Here is a 16,718-nt window from a genome sequence, read left to right as displayed (position 1 = left end):
CTATGCTATATGATGATGGATAATAATGATGCTACGTTCATATGGAAGTCGACATTTTATGTCACTTATTTGATACTTTTCTGTGTCTTCTGTGTCCGTGTGAATATCTTAAACAGTACGGTATGCTTACCCACCAAATTCTCAACTTGAGTCATGTCTGTTACATTTCTAACCGCTAGATGGCAGCATTGAATCTCGATTTGCCTGCCAACAACCCCCTATAAAAGCGAAGAAGAAAACGTGCGTTTCCGGAAGTGGCGCCAAATTCGAAAGTACAACAGTACAAGATGCACGTAAACAAACGGGAGAAAATTGTGAATTGAAGTAAAAAAAAAACAACGTATTCTTTTGTAAACCATGGACACATCAGCACGCTTCTTCAGAAAGTTGCGAAATCTGTCGGTGTCCTTGCAGAGCGAAACGGCGAGTCTGCAGAACGCTTATCAGAACTTCGATGAGGAAGATGAGGAAGGTACAGTACAGGCCAAACGTCTATTACTATTCTATTATTAACGTCAGTTATTTGGGATTTTGTGATTGAATGTTTTTGTGACACACTGTAACCGAGTATAATGTGGATGTTTGTGTGTTTGCTAGGCTGTGTAGAGGAACTATATATATATATATATATATATATATATATATATATTATATTGTTTTGATTGGGATTAAGGAGTGAGACTGGTTGGGTTGTATGCTAGCTAGCTATCGTGTGAATGTGAGCGGGGAGGCGCGCGCTGGTTGTGAGAATGTGCATTGTAGCAGTTGTAACGGCGGTTTGGATGGACAGTACAGGGCAGGCCAACAGTCTGGACACGTGACCTTCTCATTCAATGCGTTTCCTTTATTTTCATGACTATTTACATTGTAGATTCTCACTGAAGGCATCAAAACTATGAATGAACACATGTGGAATTATGTATTTAACAATAAAGTGTGAAATAACTCTAAATATGTCTTATATTTTATATTCCTCAAAGTAGCCACCCTTTGCTTTTTTGTTAATAAAATAAAAAATGTTTGTTGTTAATAAAATATATAATAATAATATTATATATAATAACATATTATTATTAACACATATTATATTAAATATTATTATTATATATGTTATTAACAACACAAAAGCAAAGGGTGGCTACTTTGAGGAATCTAAAATATACACGCATTGAATGAGAAGGTGTGTCCAAACTTTTGGCCTGTACTGTATATAATAATATTATGACCGACTCCCTAGGCTCAAACCTCTGCGTTTCTGTTAACCATACACACTCTACACACACATGAATGTATCCAGCATTGACATGTTCTAACCTGTACTTTCAGAGAACACTGAGGGCGCAGTGCGAGTGTTGCATGAGCTGCACTCCGAGGTCAGGGGACTGAAGGTAATGATTCAGATTCAGATCACGTTTATTGCCATTATGCTTGACACATATAGGAATTTGTTTGGGCATTACAGTAAGTGCATTTATGCTTTTTTTTTTTTTTTTTTCACATGTATACATGAACAAAAACAAATACAAATGCAAAAACAGGACAACACAGGACAGACATTGGTGCATTGGATAGTGCTATATATATTAGCGCTATAGTGCTATATATATATATTAGGCTATATATATATAAAGTGCAGTGCAGACTTTTTTCAAAGGTCCAGTGCATATTCAGTCCTGAGCAGACTTGGAGGCGGGGGGGAGGGGGAAGCCAGAGTCATTTAGCAGCCTGGCGGCTGAGGGGAAGAAACTGAGCCTGTGGCGGGCCTTTACTGAATGAACTCTGTTTGAAGTGTTTCTGTCTTGATAATCGTGCATGAAAACTACTCCATTGGTTGTCAACAAAATACTAACAAATGGTCAAATTGATGGGGTTAGCCACTTGCCCCATAATATGTTCAATGTTTGCATTGAACATATTACATACAAATGAGTCATTCATGATATGCTGATAAGAGAAATCCTGGCCAAGCCATGCTGCAGTTTCTCACTTAGCTGCAGCCTGCACCGTCCATCTAAACAAGTCATTTCGTCTCTACCTAACAGGAACAGGTCCAGCGTCAGCTTGTGCGTCAGGAAGCAGAGGAGAGCGACGTGAGAAGCTTTATAAAGTCATGTATGGTGATGAAACAACGCAGCTCTGAGGACATCCTGAGACTGCGGAGACACTATGAGAACTACGGCTACCAGGCTCCCAAGAAGACACAGAAACAATCGGGTTAGCATAACCGAATGTTCATCTAATTCGCTTTTCATTTAACGTAGTTATGTTTTTTTTTGTATAACAGTTTATTATGTAGTACTGTATATATGAAAGATTTTGATTGACATCTCTACAGTATGTGGTGAAGCTCTCTCCTGGATTACCAGGCGGCGCTCGATAGAGACACACCGTTAAACAACCCATTGTAACCCAGGGCTACTCTGCAACCTCTCCTAACAGAATATGTTGTGTTGAACTACAGTCACTACTGTCACCCACAGAGATCAACGGTGAGAATGCAGAAGCTTCAGCCAATGGCGACGAGGAGGAAGATGAGGACCAGGGGGAGGGGCCTCCGGATCCTCTCCCTCCTGTGACTCCCTTTAAGATGCACCAGATGGGGGCCGAGGACCCCATGCGCACCCCCCAGCTCTCCGACTTCGGCCTGTCGGAGATCGCCCTAGAGAGGGCCATGGGGGGCACAGGGTTCTCCTGTGAGGCGGCCCCCACCCCCATGATGTCCATGTCTCCGCCCTCCTTAGGCATGGCCATGCCCCCCATGCCCAAAACACCCAAGTGTACCCTGCGCATGGACGAGGACGACCCACAGACCCCCCGCATGGAGGACTTTGGGATCACAGAACACACCATGTGTCTGAACAACGACTTCACCATGGACCTGCATCGGAAGAAGGCCACAAGAACTGACAGGTGTTTGTCTGTGTGTCTGTGTGTGTGTGTGTGTGTGTGTGTGTGTGTGTGTGTGTGTGTGTGTGTGTGTGTGTGCGCGCGTGTGCATGTGTGCGTGCGCGCGTGTGTCCTGGAGCATTCCTATATCTGTGGTGGTATTTCTCTATAGGTCCGTGCATCAGCCTCTGCTTCCTGACATCCAAAAATTAGTATTTTCATATTAAAATTAAAGTAGACTACCCTATGCTATACATTCTAATGGATTATGGGTTTTGCAGCAACGTCAACCTTTTGAAGATAGTAGTCTTCCATCTGCCACTAGTCTCGGAACCCAGAATCGAAGATTTTTGCGACTAATCCACTACGTACAATTAACATAATGCTCTGTCCTGAACAGCTCAGCCCAGTCCTTCAGCCTAGGAGGGCTGCCTCCGCCATCAGCACACAGCCTCTCCCACCAACCATCACCCGCCAATGGTAACCATTACCCCTCTGGGGCAACACACAGTTGTTTGAGCTGTTTCTCAGTGGGTTTACACAGCAGGGTATCTGCAGTGTCTTGAACAGTATTAAAAGTTGATAAATACATTTTGGGTTGACCCTTAATAAGTATTAAAAAGTCTTATCACGATTGTATGAGGTCTTGAATTTTGTAGGTCTTTTTCTGAATTAGACTCTGTCCAAAGAGTTTGAGTCCTAAAAACTTTGAGTAAAAGTTTGTGAATTTATTAGTTTTATTAAAAAACTAAGATGAACCGGAAATTCTGTTGTATGACAGTGGTTCAGTCTATTGCAAACTAAAACTGTTAAGTTAAAGGTGTCACTGATGTAAACGGTTACAGCTTGAAGTGGCGGTGAGGTCTGGAAAAATATTGACAAGGTCTTTAAAAAGTCTTAAAAAGGTATTGAAATTAACCTCAAGATTCCTGTATATACCCTGCCTGCACAGATAAGGGACATGTCTCTGTTGTTTTTGTTGTTGTTGTTATTGTTGTTTACAGAGAGTATGGAGTCCCCAGAGCCCCCTGTGCTGTGCACCCCAGGCTTTAAGAGCTTCACTAGGTCACGTGATGGCAGCTCCGCTCAACCTCTGCAGGGAGACAGCATTCCAGAGTCCCCCTGTTTCCCTGGCAACCACCAGGCCACCCCGGAGACCCCGGAGTTTGAGACCCTCTACATCAACAGACTCCTCAGCACCAGAAAGGTGCAACATACATTGCTGTCAGTCCGTTTGTTTTAGACCATTTGTATTGGTAAAAAAATATAAACAACAGTTGATGTTATATACCAACACAGAATGTCACATGACATGATGGAAATCTAAGAACCAAGAAACACAGACCGTTGTTCTGTGGCCTTTTGAGTGCTTAGTCATGGGGGGGGGGGGGGGGGGGGCTAGACTAGAGCAGGGATGCCCCCAAACCTTTTTGCTTGGTGGGACAAAATAAAAGGTACGTTTATTTGTACAGCACATTTCATACAACAGGGGCAATTCAAAGTGCTTTAAATAAATATAGCATTAAAAAGAAAACACATCAAGAGAAGAAGAGTTAAACAGACCATGGCCATTATTGTTGTTCCAGAAGGCCAGAGAGGACGACGCCACTGACACACAAGCAGACCAGGCCCCTCCCTCGGAACGGAGAGCGGAAGACTTCAGCAGTGCCTGGTGCTACAACGTTCCAGAGATCAGAGAGCTCGGGGCTTCAGAGGACGACGACACGCCTGAGGCCCCCAGTCTGGAGTCCTACTTTGGCAGCTCTCTACCTAGAGTAAGACCATAGAGTAACTACCTAGAGTAAGACCATACAGTAACTCTACCTAGAGTAAGACCATAGAGTAACTCTACCTAGAGTAACTCTACCTAGAGTAAGACCATAGAGTAACTCTACCTAGAGTAAGACCCTAGAGCAGCGATACTCAACCCGCGGCTCCTTTAAGACGAGTTGCGGCACTTTTAAGTCCCACTTAAAAAAAAGAAGAAAAAAAAATCTTTGAAAAACTAAAACATTGTCAGCAGAATTCATCAACATTTCATTATCACTCACAAGTCACACATCAGTCCATTAAGCCGCCCCCCCCATCCCTCTGAACAACCAATCACAAATTATTTCAGGTTTCGCACTCTGATTGCAGGTGCGCGAGATAATTGCTCCGTCACACTGGGAAAACTAGCTTACAGCACTATGCAACAATGGCAAAGGAATATAGGAAACGAAAATATGAAGAGGAATATCGAACATTTAAAGAGGACTGGGAACTCGAGTTTTTCTTCGTCTCCACCGGTTCGGGAAAATGCATCTGCCTGCTTTTTGACGACGTCATTTCACAATTTAAAAGGTCCAATTTGCAGCGCCATCACGACACAACACCCGAATTTCAGTACCGACTTTCCGAAAGGTGGAGAGCTGAGGGCGGAAAAGCTGGCGAGACTCAAACAGAACCGAACTGCTCAAAAAAACGTATTCCACACTAATACGAGTGAAAGAGCGACAGAGGCATCCTACAAAATCACACATGAACTGATGAAAAAGATGAAGCCATATACTGATGGAGAAATGGTGAAGGATTGCATACTGCTGGCTTTTTCAACGTTGTATCCTTAGAAAAAAGACCTAGAACGAGAGGCCAAAAAAATGCAACTGTCGGATTCTACTGTAGCTAGGAGGGCATCAGACAGAGAACATTTTACGCACTCTTAAGGACAAACTGTCATCCGCTGAGTTTGTCAGCCTTGCAATGGACGAAAGCTTGGATATCAATGACACGCCACAATTACTCATCTTTATCCGAGCGATCAACAGTAAGTTTGACATTACAGAAGAACTGCTTGACATGGTTTCACTGGAAAATGGAACAACGGGCATTGAAATAAAAAACGCAGTGCTGGAAACATTAGAAAAGTTTAACATTGGACCAGAAAAAATCGCAGCATTCACAACAGATGGTGCACCGGCGATGCTAGGTAAGAGGAACGGAGCCGTGGCTTTGCTGAAAGAAACGCTGAAAAACGGCGGGGTTGCTGCTGAGGGTATTTTCTCATACCATTGTATTGTAAATCAACAAGCCTTGTTTGCTAAGTTCAAATGTCTGAATGAAGTGATGGCAAATGTAATCGAAGTGGTTAATTATATCAGGGCCGTGCAAGAAACCACTTAAATTTTAAACTGCTGTGTGAGGAGTTTGACACTCACTATGGAGATTTGGTGTTACACACCGAGATCAGATGGCTGTCTAAAGGACGTATGCTTGCACATTTCATGGACCTGCTTGAACCCCTGAAATCCTTCATTGTCGGCCAAGGGGAGACTTCCCGATTTTCCTTTTTGGATGATAAAGAGTGGGGGATGTCTGTTGCGTTCCTGTGTGACATTACGCAGCACTTGAACGAACTTAATCTCAAGATGCAGGGAAGAAACAAGACCTTGTATGAGCTCTACACGGCTGTCAGAGTATTTTCGGACAAACTGGATGTACTCGAACAAAGTGTCCGTGGTTCTGATTACCGTTTCACCGTGCAGAAAGTGATGGCGACGCATGCAGACGCTCTCCCGCCCTGTCAATCACAATTCTGTGACGTGCTAACTGAGCTCAAGCAAAACTACACATCAAGATTCCACGACTTCAAGGATCATAGCAATATTTTTCTACTTGTGAAAAACCCATTCCTGATTGAGGTCAATGAAATGAAGCAAATAAGCGACCAGCTCGGACTTGTGCAGCTTCAAATGGAGTTCGTGGAGTTAAAGAGCTCAGATGAACTTCAGCGTCAGTTTCGGATTACAGATGTCGTGGACTTTTGGAAACTGGTGGGGCATCTACCAAATATCTCCAGACTGGCAAGACGCATCATCTCAATGTTTCCGTCCACATACCGGTGTGAAGCAGCATTCTCTGCGCTCTCAAAAATAAAATGTCGCAACCGAAACAGATTGAGTCTGCAGCACACAACAGAGGCCCTTCGGATCGCCGTTTCCAGCGCAGAGCCCGACTTCAAATCACTTGTGCGGCAGAAGGAGTGTCAGAAATCACATTGAGTGTGAAGTAAGTACAACATTACTCTTCTGACAACCCCTGCTGTCTATAATCTGCTGTTATATTGACTGTGATTATCAGTAAACATGCTGTCTATTATCTGTTATGGGCAGTGATGATCAGTAAACATGCTGTCTGTTATCTGTTGTTATGGGCAGTGATGATCAGCAATGTGTGTTTTGTGGTTGCAGTGAAAATAATAAATCACAGTTATTGCACTGTACATTATGCTTTTCATTCCTTAGTAACATATTTGTTATATATCCAAACCTATTCTTGTTTATTTTCTCAGTCGTTTTATTCTTTTTACCGTTTGTTTTCTCTCCTCCACCAGTCCATTCCATCATCCCTGGACAGCCTGCCCTGCCTACCCTCCTGCCAGCCTGCCCTGCCTACCCTCCTGCCTGCCTAACGACTACTCCTCCTGCCTAAGCCCCTGCCTGCCTAACGACTACTCCTCCTGCCTAAGCCCCTGCCTGCCTAACGACTACTCCTCCTGCCTAAGCCCCTGCCTGCCTGCCGACTACCCCTCCTGCCTAAGCCCCTGCCTGCCTGCCGACTACCCCTCCTGCCTAAGCCCCTGCCTGCCTGCCGACTACCCCTCCTGCCTAAGCCCCTGCCTGCCTGCCGACTACCCCCCCTGCCTGCCTGCCGACTACCCCTCCTGCCTAAGCCCCTGCCTGCCTGCCGACTACTCCCCCTGCCTGACCCCCGCTTGACCTACGCCTACGACCATTCTCTGCCTAACCCCTTTAATAAATATCCTTTGTTATTACCCTAGTCTCTGTGTCCGTCTGTTCTGGGGTGCTGCCACATTTGACCGCTTGATTCAGGCCTAACAATATTACTATTATCCATATTCTCAAATGCATAATGGTTTCAGGGAGGAAAGGAGCGTTTTTGGATTGTGGCTCTTGCAAAAATATTTTTTCATCAATGTGGCTCCTGATTAGGACAAGGTTGAGTACCACTGACCTAGAGTAAGACCATACAGTAACTCTACCTAGAGTAACTCTACCTAGAGTAAGACCATACAGTAACTCTACCTAGAGTAACTCTACCTAGAGTAAGACCATAGAGTAACTCTACCTAGAGTAAGACCATAGAGTAACTCTACCTAGAGTAGTGTGCTGCAACACCTTAAGCCCCAGGTGAAGGACTTCCTGGACCCCCGGCAGTTTGCATACCAGGAGAGCATGGGGGTGGAGGACGCCATCATTTACATGCTGCACAGGGCCTACACACACCTGGAGAGGCCACAGAGCATGGTGAGGACCATGTTCTTCGACTTCTCCAGTGCATTTAACACTATCAAGCCATCACTGCTGGCTGACAAACTAGCAGTGATGTGTGTGGAGGACTCCCTGACGGCTTGGATCCACAACTACCTCACAGACAGGCGTCAGTATGTGAGACTGCAGGGCTGTCAGTCTGAGGTGGTGGTGTGCAACACCGGTGCCCCCCAGGGAACTGTTCTGTCACCCTTTCTCTTCACCCTCTATACCTCCGACTTCCAGTTTAGCTCCGACCAGTGCCACCTGCAGAAGTTTTCGGATGACTCCTCTATCGTCGGTTACATCACAGACGACAGGGATGAGGAGTACAGGGCCCTGGTGGAGAGCTTCGTGCAGTGGTGCGACACCAACTACCTTTTGCTTAACACCAGCAAAACAAAGGAGTTGGTGGTGGATTTTAGGAGGAAGAGAAGGACCCCAGCCCCCATCACCATCAAGGGGGTGGAAGTCGAGAGGGTGGACTCCTACAGGTACCTGGGAGTACAAATTAATAACAAACTGGACTGGACTGACAACACCGAGGCTCTTCTCAGGAAAGGGCAGAGCAGACTGTTTTTCCTGAGAAGGCTGAGGTCTTTCGGTGTCTGCAACAAGCTGCTGCAAATGTTTTATCAGTCGGTGGTTGCCAGCGTTCTGTTCTTCGCCGTGGCCTGCTGGGGTGGAAACATCTGTGCCAGGGATGCTGCGAAGCTAAACAAACTGGTGAAGAAGGCCAGCTCTGTGGTGGGGACCGGGCTGGACAGCCTAGAGGTGGTGGCAGAACAGAGGATGGGGAAAAAACTGGCGGCCATGCTGGCCAATCCCTCCCACCCGATGTACTGCGAGCTGGCAGGGATGAGGAGCAAGTTCAGCCACAGATTTGTTCTCCCCCGTCAAAGTACAAAAAGATTTGGACAGTCCTTTATTCCAGCTGCACTCCGACTCTACAACCAGGCCCTGCAGGGTGGGGGAGACCTGGAGATGGAACTTTTGGAACTTTTTACTTATTGAGCCTGCACTGTTTTATGTTTTTTATTGAATGTTTTTCTGTTTTCTGTACTGAATGTTTTTCTGCCCTAACTGAGCTGTTTGACAACAAAATTTCCCCATTGGGGACAATAAAGGTTTTCAATCAATCAATCAAGTAAGACCATAGAGTAACCCTAGGTAGAGTAAGCTCATAGAGTAACCCAGTAAAGCTCATACAGTAACGCTCGTCACGTCCTGCCCAAGTGCAGCAAAGGTCTGGTGGTCCAACGCATCAAGCCTGTATTAAACCAATAGAAAACTGTAGAAAACGCCACATAGCCCCACCTTACCTTGCATCAATCATCTCCCACAGCACCATTTTGAACATTAACTACACACACACACACAATGTATATTCTGATAAAGGGTATGAGCCGTGTCCTTACATTATTTCCTGTGGACCTGAGGATGTTAAATATAGTATGTATATATGTATATATAGTATGTATATATGTATATATGTACAAGAGTTACCAAGGGAAGTGGAGCTCTATGAAACTCTCTCTTATGGATTGAGAACATAAAGTTAGTCATGTTTTGAGGGTGTTAAACGCCACGGCTCTGGTGTGGTTAACGTGCCTGTCTGTGTCTCTGTCTTTCTGTCTCTAGGGGGCTGTTGGTGGGCCTGGCGTGCCCCTCTTCCCCTCCCTGGAGCAGGACGGGCCCACCGAGCCCTATAACCTGGGCACCCCCAGGGTCCGAGGGGGGGGCTACCCGGAGCCCAGCACCCCTGAGATGCCCGACCTCAGCTCTGTCACACAGGACATCTGTAAGGTGAGGGGAACTGTGTGTGTGTGTGTGTGGTGTGTGTGTGTGTGGTGTGTGTGTGTGTGTGTGTGTGTGTGTGTGTGTGTGTGTACTGATGGTGGTGTTTCCTTTTCTTGTAGCTTTTTGCTAAGTGCAAGAAACCCGCCGCCGCAGTTAACCCGCTCCCCAAGCCAGCAGGGAAAGAGAACAGGTTACAACTTTGTACATTTACAACACACAACAACAACATAGTGGAATATCATTTTCATTCTCGCTCAGTTGGTTGGAAAAGGTATTAGCTACTTGTTTTTCTCTTTTGATGTGATCTCTACTTTGTTCTTATCAAGGTCACTCACTTATTCGTTGTAGATTGATCTCCACGGTGTATAATATTTAAAATGTGATTGTGGGCTGTTCCTCTGGTGACTCAGACCCTTGTCTTCTCTCTCTTCTCTTCCTCTCCCTCCCTCCCTCTCTCTCTCTGTCTTCTAGGAGAGCCCCTGGTCTGGCCCAGGTGTCAGAGAAGGAGTTCCTCAGCCTGCCCAGCTACCTGAGACAGGTGTCCCTGGCCAGCCTCAACCAGGTCATCCAGAGCATCAACACCGCCGCTGAGGAGAAACGCTGCGGTCAGTCAAAAGGGGGCGGCGGCTGTGGCGCAGGAGGTAGAGCCGCCGTCTAATGATCGCAAGGTTGGCAGATCGGCGGTTCGAGTCGAGCCCCGGCTGGCCACATGTCGAAGTGTCCTTGGGCAAGACACTGAACCCCAAAATTGCTCCCAGTGAGCGGGGCCGGCCGGCGCCTTGCATGGTAGCTTGCCGCCATTGGTGTGTGAATGGGTGAATGAGAGGCCGTTGTAAAGCGCTTTGGATAAAGGCACTATATAAGTGCACTGTTTACCATTTACCATTCAAAACATTTGATTTGATTTTTTTTACTAGTGTTCCCTTCTAGTAAAAACTGCACATTTTAGAGTGGCCTTTTATTGTGAACCAGCCTGTGAAATAACCATGCCGTCTAATCAGCATCTTGACATGCCACGCCTGTCAGGTGGATGGATTATCTCAGCAAAGGAGAAGTGCTCACTAACACAGATTTAAACAAATTTGTGAACGCAATTAAAATAGGCCTTTTGTGTGACATCGATTTCTACTCATGGAAAATTGGAGCAAAAACTAAAAGTGTTGCATTTATATTTTTGTTCAGTGTATTCCAGCACTGTTTCAGCAACTATGGTGGATGCCTAACCAGGCCTAACCAGGCCAGCTCAGTCCTGCCCTGTAGTGTGAACGGGTAGAGGTGATGTGTGTCCGTACTACTCACTCTCAACCACTTCCGTTGCGTGTCAAGTCAATGCTTGCTTACCAGGCAGCTAAAGGGACAGCCCCTGCCTACCTGAAGGAAATGGTCACCCCCCCAAACTCCAGCCCGTTCACTCCACCCCGGCTGGCCCCACCACCTCTACACCAACACGACAGTCATGCAGCCCGATCTACCTATCTTTTGCCCCCTTGTACTGTTTCTCTGTGTCTAAATATTAAAAAAATAAAAACCTAGGTTTAGAAGAAGGTGATAGAAGAAGGTTTTTCCTTCTATCAATGGCCCCAGGCCTGAGCTGGATTACTCTTCCTGCTACGACTGGTGGATTGATGATTCACTTGCTTAGTATTCAAATGTATTGATTGTAAGTCACTTTGGAATAATAATAATTTATATATATTTTTTAAATGTAATGAAAACCTACCTGTGTCACATTCGTGTTACATGGTGTTAACCCCCACTCTCTTGTTGCCCTGTGGCGCCCCCTGCAGGAGGTGAGGGGATCCTAGCAGAGGAGCTGAGGCGCATCACAGGCGTCGGCACCAAGGCTCCCATGTACGTCCTGTGTCTGACCGAGCTGAAGAGGCTGGAGCACACGCACGGCAGGGGGATCCCGTCTACATACAGGATCCTGTCACACCCCTGAGTGGAACCACTCAGTATTACGTCATCGTAGAAAAGCATAGTAGCATGTCGTTCTTCTTTGCAATTGTATGTACAGTATCTGTATCAGCCTGTCTAATAAATATGGAATAATGAGAATAATGGCAAATCTGAAGTCTGTTAGATCTCCAGCTGTGAATTTTAAAACTTGGTTCTCCTTCTGATTTCCATATCACAAGATATTTTGGACACAGATTAAGCCTACCCTTTGACCATATCATACTTTAATAGAAACAAATGCATCTAGGTATGCTTAATCTGTGTTTCTGGAAAACCGACCCACGTTGACAGCGATTACCGTATTTTCCGGACTATAAGTCGCGGTTTTTTTCATACTTTGGCTGGTCCTGCGACTTATAGTCAGGTGCGACTTATATATCAATAATTCATAATCTCTGACTGACATGAACTGACATACGGTAATCTCTGACTGACATGAACCAAGGAGTAACTTCCGCTAGCGCCTCATACACGATAGAATAGCCATTATACTTGACAATGTGGACATTAAACACGACAATGTGGACATTAAACATGATGTTATGGACCTTATACACAATGTTATGGACGTTATAAACGATATTAAAGTCATTTATTCCTTCCAGAGACTGTTCTATGTTGCTAAGTTACCCCCGCGAGGCTATTTTGCTACTTCCGCTAGCGCCACATACGCGATAGAATAGCCATTATACTCGACAATGTGGACATTAAACACGACAATGTGGACATTAAACATGATATTATGGACCTTATACACGATATTATGAACGTTATACACGATATTAAAGTCATTTATTACCTTTCAGAGGCTGTTCAATGTTGCATTGTTTGTAGGCCGCCCTTCATCCTAACTACTTCCGTTTTTCACCAAGCTATCTTTGTCATGGCCTTATACACGATAAATAGTCGTTACACTCGACAATGTGGACATTAAGCACTATATTATGAACGTTATACACGCTATTATGAACGTTATACACGATATTAAAGTCATTTATTACCTTTCAGAGGCTGTTCCATCCTGTTTGCGTGCTTCGTTAGCAACGCGCTAGCTAGCCCTGGCTTTACACTCGATAATTTAAGTATTTCTAACCTTTCAGAAGAAGTTTTAACGTGAATTATGTCCTTCCTGGGCTTACAAATCCTCTCATGTCTCTTCACAGTGCCAGACTAGAGTCAAGCTCAACAGGGTCCTCTTTCCCCGCTGATTCCGCCAAGCCCGTTCCCTTGAACAATGCGACTTATAGTCCAGTGCGACTTATGTGGTTTTTTCCTCTTCATGACCCATTTTTGGCCTGCTGCGACTTATACTCGGGTGCGACTTATAGTCCGGAAAATACGGTATATAGAAACCATTTCCCCCAAAACCTCAGATGCTGAAATGCTAAGAGACAATGTTTTATGAAGAGGTGTACTGTACACAGAACACAATGCTTGCAAAAGAAAAATGTTTATTTCACACCAGAGGACATGTTCAGTTTAATATGTGTACTTCGAAAAAACAATTTGATAAAAACACATCACAGTAAATAACAAAACGAAACAGATCTCTACTAGCACATTAGTTTTCTGTGGTCCGGTGGGGGTTGTGGGGTCAATAGGGCCTCATGCGGCCCTGGATTGGGGGGGCTCTGTTGGGTGGGGTGATGGAGATATCCAGGTAGTCTCCAATCTGGAACCGCTGAGACTGCAGTGTCATGGAATCATCAGTGCCCTTCCGACCCGACACCGTGTTGCCTATGTCCTTCACTCTGAAACAAACCAGAGGACGGGGATGTGAGGATGGTAAATGATAAATGGACTGCACTTATATAGCGCCTTTATCCAAAGCGCTTTACAACAACCTCTCATTCACCTATTCACACACACATTCACACACCAATGGCAGCAAGCTGCCATGCAAGGCGTGGTGGGAGCAATTTTGGTGGTTCAGTGTCTTGCCCAAGGACACTTCGACATGTGGCCAACCGGGGCTCGAACCGTCGATCTGCCAACCTTGCGATCATTAGACGGCGGCTCTACCTCCTGCGCCACAGACGCCCCTAGCTGGGGGCGGCTGGATGTACCCTACTCAGACCTGTGGAAAGCATCAGTACGCAAGAGTAGTGTCTACTCTGCCATAAAGCCACAAGAAGAAGAAGAAAACGCAACAAGCAACCACAGTTAGACAGTTGAGCCCCTTTTAGAAACAACCTCCTATCCCTAAACCATTTGGTATAGCCTTTGTATAACCATCTAAACAGGTTGGACAGGTGAATCAAGAGGGCGGTATGCTTCCTTTTATCCCCTCCTACAGGCTTGGTGGACCCCCCGCACCAACCTACGGACCTTTGGGGACAGAGCCTTCAGCGTGGCTGCACCTACCCTCTGGAACTCCCTCCCCATAGTGATCCGCAACACCCCCCCACCCTGGACTCCTTCAAATTAGCCCTCAAAACTCATTGTTTCAGTTTTGCTTGGTTTGTTTTCTGTTTTGTCTGTCCGATCATTCCCTTGTAAAGCGTCCTTGGGCTTTTTTGAAAGGCGCTATATACATTTAAGTTATTATGATTATCTGTCACCTGTAAGCTTGTCTCTTGGGGTCAGGGTAGACGATGGCGAAGCCGAAATGTGTCCCCTTCTTCCGGGCTTCGGGATACACCTCTTTCACAAGGCTGGTGAGCTCCTTCAGGGTAGCGTCCAACCTGTGTGGTGCAAGGAAATGACCATGGAAGTGCCATGAATGTTATACTGTACTGGGGGGGACAGACAGGCACTTATTTTATCATCTGTATGGGTTTTCATCTTCTCACAGTCGATGTATATTCCAAGATTAGGGTGGAGGTGGACCATCGTACAGTTCAGGGGAGGCTGGTGGAGGTGGAATCAGAGGACAGGGAGGCTCATTGTAGTTCTACCTCCACCAGCCAGCCTCCCTCCCCTGCGACAGTATAGCGACACACACACAACAGCCAGCAACAGCAAAGACCTAGGTTCTAGGCTCTGGACAATCTAGACAATTTGATGGCAGCTACTAGATTGTAGTGCAATATTGTAATACAACTGTGAACATTCTAAACCTGCTACGGCAACACTTTAATGAATGTGCAATATGACAACCCTCGGGTACATAAGGTTCAGATATAGGAAAAAGTTAGGATATTTATAGCATAGCATAGAGTACAGCACAGTGTTTATTGTATAGTAGATAGTGTACATCGCCTTTATTTATGTCAACCAGCTCTTTTTCTCTTTTTTATTTTACCCTTGGCTCTCTTGTTTTTAGTCTTTTTTCCTAGCACCAGGGGAGCCCCCCCACCCTCCTAAATGTCGTTGTATGGTACCTGTACTGTATTAATGACAATAAAGACCATTCATTCATTCATTCCACTCACCAGGTGTAGATCTGCAGCTCGCTGGATGGAACATTGCCTCTGGCGAACTCGTCCATCCTGTGGTGTCTCCCGTTGTTGGTAGTGAACACCCTCAGCAGCAGTGGACAGGTCTGAATGATCAAAGCGTGAGAGTCACAGTATCAGTTAGCTAAGTTATTAAACAGTCTTAACATCGATTCCAACCACATGCATTGTGCACTCCTGAGTCCTGTAGGCCTACTAACTAAACTTACAAGCCTGATCCTGTGCGTCCGTTGATTTGCATGCATTAACAGTATCTCTCATCATTGATCTTAAATCATCTTAAAACCAACAAGTGTTTGCACAATGCAATTTGGAAACCATACTAGTTCACCACAACAAACAGATGAATGAATGGCACGACGGAGCGCCAGTGTGTCTCGAAACTCCTCGTTAGATGAACCACTAAACCCACCTTTTCTCTGTCCACTGGTTTCTCCGGTTCTTTCTTAATCTCTTCTTGTGTGACTCTTGATTCCACCGCCATGCCTTCAACGTGTATCTCTGTCTACCTAAAGCTAATAATATTCTCTGAACTGGGAAAAGCGCGTATCATAAAACAAACTAGTTGTCGCATGCTAGTGACGTGGACAGGGGCCGTTCGACCAATCACATCGCCAGAGGCCGTTCGACCAATCACATCGCCAGAGGCCGTTCGACCAATCACATCGCCTGAAAGTGAACACTCGCGAGAGGACGCAGAAACTCCCAGGCTGTGTTCGGAATGGCATACTAGCATACTGCATACTGCATACTAGCATACTACTCATACTAGATATGACGTAGATTTTGAGTATGCAGTGCGTTCACACTGTAGAGTATGTGAAATTTGAGTATGCAAGAAATGTATACTAGATTTTCGGTCGGCTGGTATTGGCATACTTATTATGAATTATTATGAATACAATATACTCATTGAGTATGCTAGTATGCAGTATGCTAGTATGCCATTTCGAACACAGCCCCAGCGTTTCTCGCGTCTGGCCGAGGCAGACTCCATTTTGGGAGTCAAAAATAGTAACTAGACAAATACAACAACACACACCTCCTCCAGCCCCCCGTGGCCCTCTACTATGGTCCACACCTGCGTGGTGACAGGCTGCAGGAACAGAAGAACCGCGGGCACCACTTTGTCTTTCTACCGTTTCCCCCGAGACCCCGAGAGGAAACAGCGTTGGATCCAAGCGGTGAACCGAGAGGGCTGGCTGCCCAACCAGGGGAGCAGGCTGTGTAGCACCCACTTCATCTCAGGTGTGTTCAGGCATGATAATCGCTCACCTTTCGGCGAAATTCGCCGTTTTGAATCCAAAATAGGTGACCTACATTAAAGTGGCCAGATTTCTCAGATGCAATCTGGGGACATTTCCAA

The 16,718-nt window shown here is 45.6% G+C and overlaps 2 protein-coding genes across 2 annotated transcripts; one reads left to right on the top strand and one right to left on the bottom strand.

The window, feature by feature from the left end:
• Positions 1–357: 357 nt before the first annotated feature.
• Positions 358–11,937, top strand: ska3 (spindle and kinetochore associated complex subunit 3; the record flags this gene model as incomplete). Its single annotated transcript, XM_080535937.1, has 12 exons — positions 358–472; positions 1,327–1,388; positions 2,043–2,214; positions 2,440–2,489; positions 2,588–2,910; positions 3,287–3,366; positions 3,891–4,093; positions 4,473–4,661; positions 9,837–10,001; positions 10,115–10,185; positions 10,467–10,600; positions 11,783–11,937. 12 exons carry the CDS (start codon positions 358–360, stop codon positions 11,935–11,937), a joined length of 1,719 nt encoding a protein of 572 aa, XP_080392063.1.
• Positions 11,938–13,448: 1,511 nt separating this feature from the next.
• On the bottom strand, positions 13,449–15,902 carry sap18 (Sin3A-associated protein). The gene is made up of 4 exons (XM_080535601.1): positions 15,765–15,902; positions 15,329–15,438; positions 14,516–14,638; positions 13,449–13,705 (listed from the first exon to the last, which is right to left on the bottom strand). Exons 1-4 carry the CDS (start codon positions 15,834–15,836, stop codon positions 13,549–13,551), a joined length of 462 nt encoding a protein of 153 aa, XP_080391727.1. The 5' UTR covers positions 15,837–15,902; the 3' UTR covers positions 13,449–13,548.
• Positions 15,903–16,718: the final 816 nt, after the last annotated feature.

This window comes from Nansenia antarctica (assembly GCF_963989245.1).
Source record: "Nansenia antarctica genome assembly, chromosome: 7".
NCBI lineage: Eukaryota > Metazoa > Chordata > Actinopteri > Argentiniformes > Microstomatidae > Nansenia > Nansenia antarctica.
The sequence above is the reverse complement of the archived record's forward strand: the minus strand, read 5'-3'. Positions and strand labels throughout refer to the sequence as shown.

Coding starts and splice junctions, on each gene's coding strand:
- sap18 (XM_080535601.1), bottom strand. CDS start 15,836: ATGGCGGTGGAATCAAGAGTCACACAAGAAGAGATTAAGAAAGAACCG. Junction 14,639..15,328: donor GAGCTGCAGATCTACACCTG/GTGAGTGGAATG, acceptor TGCACCACACAG/GTTGGACGCTACCCTGAAGG. Junction 13,706..14,515: donor CCCAAGAGACAAGCTTACAG/GTGACAGATAAT, acceptor GGTTTGTTTCAG/AGTGAAGGACATAGGCAACA.